Below are 11,025 nucleotides of genomic sequence, written 5' to 3'. Positions count from 1 at the left end.
TCATGAGTCTGAGTAAACACAGGCAGTTAACAGTCAGTGCTTCCCTCTGGTTTCACTTCGATCGTTTTTCTGCTGAGAGGATGAAAAGTTTCAGAATGTCTTTGATTATCCTGCTTCAGTTGTATCTAATATTTTCTGAGTATCTCAGTGGATGCTGCTTGGACACTGGTAAGCTTAATTCACTTCAATTCTTTCAGTTCCTATTGTGAATCTCAAATATGTCCTATCATTTTACAGACATTGTGTTGCATTTTGTTTCAGTTTGGCAGCTTCCAGTACCGAGCATCAGTAATCTGCAGGCTAACAGGGGCAAGCAAAGCCTTGTGGTGAGCTGGCTGGTAAACCACAGCGGCATAGTGGGTGAAATTAATGAGATCCAGATCAGCCGTACTGAAAGCCACATCATTATTTACAATGTGAGTACTGAAGATTTTTTTTTTTTTTTGCCTGGAATTTCTTGCTGCTTAAAACCTCTGTTTAGTTAGCCTGTGTATATTCTCATTTGTCCAGGTCATGGTATCCTAAAGGAGTTTTTTTTTTATCAAAACGCAACTGGTCAGACCAGTCCCAGCCTGGTCAGATGCGTACACGAACTGATGAAGCCTCTTGGATGAGAGGTGAAACGTCTTCCCAGACAAATAATCAAAGTCCAGTTGCGTTTTGATAAAAAAAAAAAAAACTCCTTTAGGAGGCTCTGTTTAGTTACATCTCAAGCATTTTATGGTCGTGATTATCCTACTTTTAACTGGATTTTCTATGAACGATGACGTCATGGATAACCACCAACACAAACTCAAATGTATGTACTATTTTTCTCTGTTAATCTAGAAAAATGTCAGTGCACCCTCTGCAGATTCACACGAACACACATGGACATGGACTTCTGATCTGCCTCTGGAGTGTGTGGATCACTCGGTCAGGATACGATATTTCTACAATCAGACTGCCCCGAGTCCCTGGAGCAAATGGGTAACTAACTGTGGTGAGATGATGCCATTCTAAACCTTAATATTCAATGTGTATGAGTAAAACCAAACCAAAAGTATATAGAAAACAGATCTGTTTCCTGTGTACACTGTGTCACTGATAAGAACATGACATCAGATAAACACTAGCTTCTGTTTTCTCAGCAAGAGTGAGGCCACCATCCATTTTCCCTTCCCTTTCACCAATCTTTAAATTAGTGTTTCTCAACCATTGTACAACATGTTTTCAGTCATTGCAAATGCCTGATGCAATGTTAACTTCTATGCGTAACATTTTGTTGTATATAGTAGCCTATATACTTCCACACATCCAGATTTGACATCTCTCACTTTGTTGAGCATGTTTTACTAAGGTAGTGATGGTAGTGAGGGTTCAGTGGTTCGAGAACATCCAAGGGATTATAGATGTGTTTAGTAGCACCACTGCTCGTACGCGAGGCTGGTCTGATCCTCATTACTTTCCTCTGTGGCCTGTAGGATGTGAGGCAAAGGATAAGACCAGGATGTTCCCATTCCAGCGGGTGCTGAGAGAAGGCACCAGTGCCATGTTCTGCTGTGTTCCCCCCAGAGGAGTCAATATCACCAGCATAGCCTTCAAAAAGAGCCAATACCCTCTGATCAGCATCGGAGCCAGAGTCAAGGCTATCTCTGTAGAAAACCTGACCATCCCAACAACAGACATTAACGCTCTGTTACTCAGTTGCGGTGACACAACAGGCGAGGAGTACTCCGTCTGGAACTATGTCAGTTGTAAGTTTGAATCATCATTGTTTTTGTTTACATTCTTGATGTCCTTTTAACATTAATAATCCAAAGGTTGTTTTTTTTTTTTTACAAATATTTATTCATGTGTGTATCTGTGGGTTGTAGTTCCTGCCCAGAAGCCCAGAAACCTCAGCTGTGCGACCTCACAGCTGACAACTGTCACCTGCACCTGGGATCCAGGCAGATATCGACATCCACATGATCACAACAACCAAACCCGCACTCTTCACATAGAGTAAGCACGCACAATACCAAACACCCAGCATGTACTTGTACCTTCACGTACAGAATTTCAGGCATAGATTGCAGTGTTTTTTGGAAACGCGCTCAGCTACAATCAGGGAGGGTTATGCAAAACGATGGTGTGTGGAAGAGTTATTCTCTTAAGCACTTTTTTTCTTCCAGTTCCCTCTTTGATACGGCCATGTGTACGAACCTCTTTTGCTCTTTTCAAATTTTTTGGACTTAACTTGCCACCTGTAGTTGGATGTCTCGTGAGAATTTTCCCATCCCCTTCTCTGTTGTTGAAAACACAGGAACTCAGACCAGGCTCCCGTCAACTGCGAGCCGTCGTCTTGTACTTTTGCAGCCATCCCTAACTTGGAACAATACAACATCAGAGTGGTGGTGAAGGACCAGCTGGGAGAGGAGACAGAGAGCCACAGCTTCAATATCTCTGACAGAGGTCAGAGGTCACCCAAACATCTAAACAGAATATTGAATATACAGTGTATTTTGCAGCCATACTGTTTTAGTTGTGTTTTTAAAGCCCTAAAGACTCCAGCAACATTCATGAATGAATTTAATATGAACTTTTATCAAGTGTGTGGATTTCATGTGTGGGTTGCCGTTAGTGGTTCCAGTTGCGGAATGGGACAGAGTGAGCCCTGGGGTGGCAGACACCACTGTGTCCTGGATCATCCAAGGTAACTTGACTGGTCTGAACCTCATCTGTCAGGTCTCTGTAGACCCAGGCAGCACCACCGAGGTGAGCTTAACCTGGTTTAAGTCAAATATTCACAATGCAAAAGTGGAAGGTTTAGCGCATTTTTTTTTTTTACCCTCCTTCTGTGTGTTTGTAACAGTTAAACTGCAATAGTGCGAGTGGTCGCTGCAAATTCAAACTGGAAGATCTGCTCCCCAACACCCTCTACTCTACCAAGGTACGCTGCTCTGTCAACGGCAGGCTCTGGGGAAAATGGACACATGCCTTACCATTCAAAACCTGTAAGTACAAAAAGTGTGTGTTACCAGGATAGTATGTTGTATACAGGGTGTGGTCAAGTCCATTCCAAGTCCCAAATCCAATGAAGTTTGAGTCAAGACCATGTGTAATATTTCACACTGTTTCAGACCAAGACCTTGAAATGTTCCTCCTCAAATTCCATTTTCCTTCTTTATATATTCTTTATCTTCAGCAGACAAGTACACTGGTAGCAGAATTGAATGATCAGCTGATACCTATAAAACAAATAATCTTCATGTGGTTTCTTCAGGTCCGTTTGTGACCTTAAACTTATGGAGGAGATTAAAGCAGACGTCTGAAATCTACAGTCGTCAAGTGACTCTGTTGTGGACGCTGGTGAGAATCTAATCTTGTCTATTTTGGGGCAATGGTGCTCAAACACTTTGTTTGGTTTAATTGGGGGAATATATATCACCACAGCATGAACCTTATTGACCACCTCTGTTCTCAGAATGCTCCTGGCTCAGCAACCACTGAAACCGTCCAACGTTACACAGTCCAGTGGACGCAGGACGGCCAAAACAGGACTGAGAGGAAGGACGGTGCACAGACCCAGGCAGAGGTCCTCATTGGTCCAGGACAGTGTGACTTCACTGTCCAGGCTGTCCTTCACACTTGCCCCCCCATCAATGCTCACATCACCATCCCAAAGTTAGATGACAGAGGTGAGGAACACATTGAGTCATCTGAGTCTCTCTCAGCTCAGCGGTGATTATGCATAAGTGCTTCGTCTGTCATGTCATATTGCTAACTCTTCTTCTTCTTTTCGGTGTGTAGTTGATTTTTTGTTTTGTCGTTAGTATTGTGTATGCAATCGACCCTCACAACTACTTCACTACTTTTCTGGATGCATCACTTAGATATTTATTTTTGAAGCAAATAAATCCATTTTATCGAAATACTGAAGTGGTGTTAAATTTGTGTTTGTGTCCAGAGAACCTCCAGGTAGAGAGGCGGCTGAGCAGCAGCCCAGCTGGTGGTTTCAATCTGTCCTGGCCTGAGCTGAACACTGCCACTTGTGCTTATACAGTGGAGTGGTGCAATCAGGGAAATGCGGTGCCTTGTACTCTGCGGTGGATAAAGATGCAAAAGGGAAACCACACATTACTCCTACCTGCTAGTATGGTTTTGTTTTATTTCGTCTTCCTTTACTGATCACTGTAAGCGTGTGCTGTATTTGCATTCATTGTCATACACCCTTTATTTCACAGGCAATTTCAAAGCAGGTCGTAGGTACACATTTAATATCTATGGATGCACAGAAAATGGACACAGACTACTGGAGGTACAGACTGGATACTCACAAGAGCTTCGTAAGTGTTACTGGTTTATGAGTTTGTGCATGTGTGTGTGTGTGTGTTCTTGTATTAGGTGTATCTGACAACCGTATTCGTTCATGAGGTTAGTCAGTGTTTTACTGATAGAGAGGCTTAAAGCAAGTTCTAGAACTGGTGTTTCAACAGACAGGAAGGTCAGGCAGGCTTCTGCAGGGGAGATGAGGAAACTGCTCGTGTGGTGTGGCTATCAAGGTTTCGACACAAGATGTCTCCATCTGAGGCTCTAATGAGGACATTAGAGACCTGTTTGTCAGATAAGTAGCGGAGTAAGCAGAGAGAGGAAGGCCATGCTAATGATATTATTGATTGACGTCTGTGGACAGAACACCAGGTTTCATTTTTATAAGAAAATAACCCCAAAAGCTCTTGCAGCAGATTCTGACCTCGGCACAACAATGCAAGCGTGTGATAGAAAGTCCCTGTGGCTTTATATCAGTTCGGGGAAGTTCCATTGTTGACTGAAATCTGCCGCTTCTAATCGATTTTGTCTGGCTCTCTTTCTGAAAACCAAACTATTTTTTTCCCAGAAGCCGTACACCAACCGAGTGTGGTTAAACCTGTTCAGAGTACTCCCTCATCTGTGACACTGGAGTGGCATTACAATGAGGATGATCCTGCTCATCCGGCATTCATCACTGGTTACCTGGTTACTGTACAGGAAGTAGGATCTAATACGCGGCCAGGTCATATTGCAAGTAGGTGCAGAGGACAGATTCCAGTGTTGATAATTCTTGATCTTGATCTTTCTCTGTTCAAATAAATGCAAAGTATGACTGTTGTGAAAAATAAAATATTGGACTGAATTTCACACTTGAGTTATGATGACGCTCAGTAACTTGATACAAGGCATTAATAATCCTGTACACATTTAGATATGTTGGTGGAAGACCCTCGGAAGAAGTCTGTAATCATAGAGGATCTGAAGCAGGGCCATGAGTACAGGTTCTCTGTGAGCGCTCTCACCAAGGTGGGGCCTGGAATACCAGGCATGATCCCCTTCAGGACCAGAACCAACTGTGAGCGCCATAACATCCAGTGCAACTGTAGAGATACAACAATTCATCTAAATAAGTCCATTATACTATTGTTTTTTCTCTTGACCAAGAATCTTGACTAAGCATTCTCAAGTACCAGTGCACAAGCTTGAATTTTACTATTTGGTTGCGTAAACTGTTCATCTTCATTTTCCTCCACTAGACTCTGCTCACCTGGCCAAGATACTGACCCCGATCCTGTTACTGCTGGGCTGCACCATCCTCCTATGGCCTCAGAGAAAGATGTGAGTAACTTCATCTTTAAATCTTCAGTTAAACATTCATCCCTGAGGAAGACGACCCGCAGCCTCTCTCCCATCTTATCTTTTTGTGTTGTGTCTCTTCCAGGCTGAAGAGAGGGCTGAAGGATATATTTGTTTATCCTGCTGGAATGAACATCAAATCCTTTGAGATAGACGGCTTCCTGCATGAGGTATGGACACATTACTGAAACAGTCAAATGATGCACAACAAAAACAAATGCTATTTGCTAATCTTAAGATACATTTAGTACATAATAATTTTTTTCTTTTTTTTCTTTTGTGGAGACAATGGAAATATTAAACTATTTCAATGCATTTTGTATTATAACTCACATGGTCCTCCCTCTTCAGTGGTTTCGGAAGTGACAGTATTTTATTATTTTATTATATTTCACACTTTATTTTTTATCTGCATATTCAGGCAGCTCATTACTTGCATTGAAATAACCCATAAGAAAGCAATTCATCAATCGGCTTTCAAATTAAGTAAAATAACTTTATAATGCTTTGGTAAAGAATTGGTTTTAAAGCCTTGGTCTTGTTCCCATATTTTTGTTTTTCTGACAAGTGGCCACAACAACATTTTACTTTCTTCTACTTTTGTAGAAATTATTGAAAATGGCAAGATCATGTTATTTAGGGCAATGACCATGACCCCCTACAGATTTCAATTAAACAGAAAACATTTGAAATATTTGTCTTTGAGTCTGACTGACAGTCATTACAGAAAGTCGTCCCCCGGAAATCCCTATTGTAGCAAGCTGTACAGTAAAGTAGTTCAACTTCTGTGCCGATTCACCTGCCATAGTCATGCACACACACTATTTTTGTGTATGTTAGGACCACACATATGAACTTGCTTCTATTATCTAAACTCATGTAATTATTTTCCTTAAGTACATACATATTATAATCCCTTCTACATGTTTGTATAGGCTGGTGAAAGGGTGCAGTCTCACAAAGTGGAGGAGTGCATTAGCTGTGACATTGAGATACTTAACACCCGCCCTCTTCTGACTGAAGCAACCACACTGAGAGATCCTGAACCCCTGAACACACTGTGCTCTCCTGGTTCCCAGTCCTCTCCTTCATCCTTGTCAGAGCCACACAAAGGCTACTGTCCGCAGTCAGCAGAACTGCTCAGCGAGAGACCAGCTCCTCAGCAAATAACATGCATCACAAACAAGAGCTACTTTCACACCACGGTGGAGGATTTCTCTGAGCCACAAGAAGTCACAAACAGTGAAATCAAATCAACCTCTGAACCTTCTGATTGTCTGCAGGAATCATGTAGTGTTGTATCTGGTTATATCTCCAATGATACTTCATGAAGTCAAAGACCAAGCCAAAAACTTCTATGTCATTTATTTCATGACTGTATTTCAGTAGTCTGAATACTGTGAATAGATGCTTGGTGATTGTTTGATGGACATCTGCAGCTTTCTAATGTAAGTAAACAACGCCGTGTTTTCTCTGCTGCAGTAGAGTATTAAAATGAACCTGCAGGTGCTGTTACACGTGAAAGCAAGGGCACAGGTTTGGTCTCAACCTTGGTAGGGACAACCTCGCCACCCCTCCAAAAATAAAGAGATTTCTTATATTAACATATAAGATCTAGATTTACAATCAGGAATGCCCCTATGCAAATATAATATATGTACATGCGTGCATATATGAAATATATGTACATATATTTATTTGAAGTATAGCCTATATATGTAAAAATTGCATATGAAACCTGTTAGAAATTGGAACAATATCATATATTGACATATATGTCTAGCTAATAAAAACATGTATTGTAGTATGTGTTTATATTATACACGTTACATAGGCAAATAAACATCATATAGTAGGGCATAAAAACGTCACAGTATAGTAAGGCATAAAAACGTCACAGTATAGTAAGTTAGAAAAAGAAGTCATAGTATTTATCGTGACATTTTCATGGGATTTTTCGACAGCAATTAAACTCGTACTTTATGCAAATCTATGCCCTTGCCTGATAGTGTAACACTGTAAGAGGAACCTGATGTAAAGGTTTTTGCTTAAGTGTGAAACAGCCCGAGATCTTAATCTGCAGGATGCAAATGGTACAGCCGAATACATCAGGCGGAAGGAGGAGACAGGAGCGTGACAAAGAGATGTGTATCTTTTCTGAAACATATTTTTAGAAACTGTATTGAATTATTACATTTTATATATAATTTCAAAAAATCTACTCTATTGATATAACAGTTGAGAGAAAAAGAAAAATAAGAGGGAAATGTTGGTTCTTTGGAAACTGATTAACTAACTTTTTGACTAAGAGGTGAGTAGTGTGTTTTACTGTGATGAGGGTCTGACTCAAATATCAAAACATACTGGAATCTTTCACTTGAACAGATTACTCAGTGATACCAGAAGTCTCCTCCTACACGTTGTACACGTGTACAATGTCTGCTGACATTTCCTTCTACTGTTATGATTCAAATTTCCCAACAAATATGCAGTTCAGAGCCAGACATTTGTTGTCTTGTGCTGTTTCCTTGTGCATTTCTGGGTTGCCAAAAAGAAATCAGATTTTTGAAAGACAGATGGTTGTTTTAGTCATTTCAAAGGCATCTGAGGAAATCTGTGAGGTGTCTAATTGCATGTGCAGGTGCATGTGCAGCTTCATCAAGAAACACACATAACTGGTTTATAGCAGGACAAAAACTGTTGTGTGCGAGTATGATCTTTGTCATGCTCTGGGCAGTAATCCAAGTTAATGAATCACGCAGATCTTTTGAGATTCTGGTTCATGTTGTCATGTCAGTTCTGTAGATGCCAAATTTTGACAAATTCTGAGGCTTGGCGAGTCTGTGTTCACTGCAGCCTCAGGTTTCTGTCCTGGGCCGACAGGAGTGGAACCTGACGTGGTGAGTTACTGTAGCCTGTTAGCGCCAACCAATCTCACCATTCTGGCCTAACCCTAACCATTTACAGTGTAATCCATCCATCTATCATTTCAGTGTAATCAAAACTATTTGCATATCTGCCTTGACATTGTGACAAATGTGGATGCACCTAGTTTAATCATGATTGTACTGTTCAAAGGATTAGTGTCTCATTTATCAGTTTAATCCGCTGTCAGTGAAGTTATCTCTGCTCTAATGAATCCTGCATCATTTCCTCCAAACCACATTCCCTGCTCATTACTTCATCTGTTTGCTCCACAGAACTGGTTCTGAAAACATGTGTCAGACCTCTGCTGTGGCTGACACAGTCAGCTAATCAAATAGCATGTAACCAATAGCATATTAAGCAGGGTAGCTCAGTGGCTGCTGGACTGTGTCCCATTTATACAGGATGTGTCCATCTGGCCTGGGTGACCACTAACTGTATATGTACAGCACAGAAAAGCTTTCAAGGATTCAGCAGGTCATGAACTTGTATGCAGATGTCAAATCAGATAAGAACTTTTTTCATGTACACTCAGAGGAAGTTCATCCGTTTACTGCTCAGTTTCAAAGTTTCAGCAGAAATTCATTCAGAGAATTTGACTGAACTCTTTCATGATTCCACCAAATTGTGACTCAGTCCCTGATATAATTTTTCATTTACAGTCACATCCACTAAATGTAAAAAAAACACAAACCACAGTCTATTATAGCATCAAAAGACATACAGTAGTTACAACATCCTGAGTAAACTGAAAAAAAAAAACCCCAGATGACAACAAATGACAAATATAAAAACATTAAAATCAATTCCTAGATCTAAAGACTTTGTCCCAGAAATCTTTAAGAAGGAAAGACAGTTTAAAATGTAAATGGAAACTGCTGATGCCATTGCGTACTTCAGAAAATGTTAAGAAATTCACTGCGAGAATGGAGGACATTTAAAACACAGGTATGAAATATGCTAGGAAAAATCTACTTATACTAAATATACTAGAGTCTCTCTCCCTCTCTCTCTCTCTCTCAGACACACACAGCTTATTGGTCAGTGGAGCGAGCTGTGGCCGCAGCCGCCTCGTTCCTCAGTAGTGCAGAGTTCACAAAAAAAAAAAAAAAAAAACGGCTATCTGGCCTGCTACAAAAAAGTGTTTCACATCATCATGGCGCAGCGGACAGTAAAGCTGAGGGAAACATGTGACACATCCACTCAGTCGAGTCGAGTGGTCTGATCTTCGGATCTGTTAGGAGGAGGATCTTCTTCAGAGGCGTCCTGTCACTCTGGTGCTCTTCTCTGACTGGGAGCAAAGTCAAGCTCTCAGATTTTAACTTGCTGAAAAGACGCACCCTGGAGGCCACAGTCTTCACACAGAATCCCTCTGTTGTACTCTCACCCTCACCTTGCTGTGCTTTCTGAAAGGGAAACACAAATGTTGAGTGTTTACAAGACAACTACAATAAAATAGCAAAGGCAGTTTAATGTGAAGTGGGAAAAGTGCTGATCATGTGAGGTGATTTGTCTTTCTTTGATGAGCTGGGATACAAAGTTCAGACATGTGACACTAAAGGGCAGGTGAACGAATAGCTGTGTAAACAGAATCAAATTGAAACGCAGGCAAAATCAAGTTAGGGCTTGTGTCAGTTCTTTACCGTTGCGGCGGTGACACCATGCACTTCCAGAGGACGGCGTAGAGAGCGAGTAAAAAGGTGATGAACACTGTGGCTGCAATTGCACCTAAACCACAAAAACAAACACGTTTACATATGAAGTTTATTTGCACATGTAAAAATACAACGTAATACATGCATGTGCCCTAATGAGGACCAAGTGCAGTGTAGCATGATTCACTTTTCAGGTCAGCTCTTCTGCAGGGAGTGCTGCAGAAATCCTTTGTTTACCTGCTTTTTATTCTGTTGAGCTAAATCAATAAGTTCCTCCACAGAAAACAAAAACACTATGGTTCATGACTGCGTATTCTTATGCATATTTGTGCTCCTCATTTTCCTACCCATCGTCACTGCGCTAGTATACACCAAAACAATCCCCCCACTCTGAAAGACAAAACAATTGGCGAGTGTCTTTTCAGTGCATTGTGGGAATTTCTCCTGTCAGAGGCATTCTTTGACAAAAAAGGGAAAAAAGAAAAATCACCTTTCAGAGCCCCACACACTATGATCCTGTAGTCATAATATCATTTCCCCTTCCATATGTATAGTCTGGGTGTGGTGAACTGACACTTATTTCACAAACAAAATACAGGGTTTGATCCTGAACAGCAATGAGTTGTGTCTTGAAACAGAGCAGTAGATGGTAAACAGCCACCTGAGTTAAAGAAGTGCACACTGTAATGTAACTATATAACTTGTGTCATATGATCTTTTTAAGTAATAAAATCCTTCAAACTTGTAATAATTTAAGGGGAATCAAGGGGTTCAACTCCCAGAAATGCTGTGTACCCCCTTTTGATCCCACATC

General features: G+C 40.9%; 1 protein-coding gene across 3 annotated transcripts; it reads left to right on the top strand.

The window, feature by feature from the left end:
- The first annotated feature begins 51 nt into the window (after nt 1-51).
- On the top strand, nt 52-7,339 carry LOC111236541 (leukemia inhibitory factor receptor-like). Of its 3 annotated transcripts, none has more exons than XM_022765307.1 (17): nt 52-168; nt 262-416; nt 829-982; nt 1,464-1,736; nt 1,857-1,986; nt 2,288-2,436; nt 2,606-2,739; nt 2,837-2,978; nt 3,248-3,333; nt 3,449-3,662; nt 3,932-4,117; nt 4,221-4,310; nt 4,862-5,029; nt 5,207-5,350; nt 5,532-5,613; nt 5,717-5,801; nt 6,567-7,339. In XM_022765307.1, exons 1-17 carry the CDS (start codon nt 81-83, stop codon nt 6,960-6,962), a joined length of 2,676 nt encoding a protein of 891 aa, XP_022621028.1. In that variant the 5' UTR covers nt 52-80; the 3' UTR covers nt 6,963-7,339. The 3 variants fall into 3 exon arrangements, with proteins under 3 accessions (XP_022621028.1, XP_022621027.1, XP_022621026.1); XM_022765306.1 differs by having other exon boundaries at nt 4,209-4,310; nt 4,865-5,029; XM_022765305.1 differs by having other exon boundaries at nt 4,209-4,310.
- The last annotated feature ends 3,686 nt before the right edge of the window (nt 7,340-11,025 follow it).

Source organism: Seriola dumerili, unplaced genomic scaffold (genome assembly GCF_002260705.1).
Source record: "Seriola dumerili isolate Sdu_G_001 unplaced genomic scaffold, Sdu_1.0 BDQW01000668.1, whole genome shotgun sequence".
Taxonomy (NCBI): domain Eukaryota; kingdom Metazoa; phylum Chordata; class Actinopteri; order Carangiformes; family Carangidae; genus Seriola; species Seriola dumerili.
Note: the sequence above shows the minus strand (reverse complement) of the source record. Positions and strands in the feature narration are given on the sequence as shown.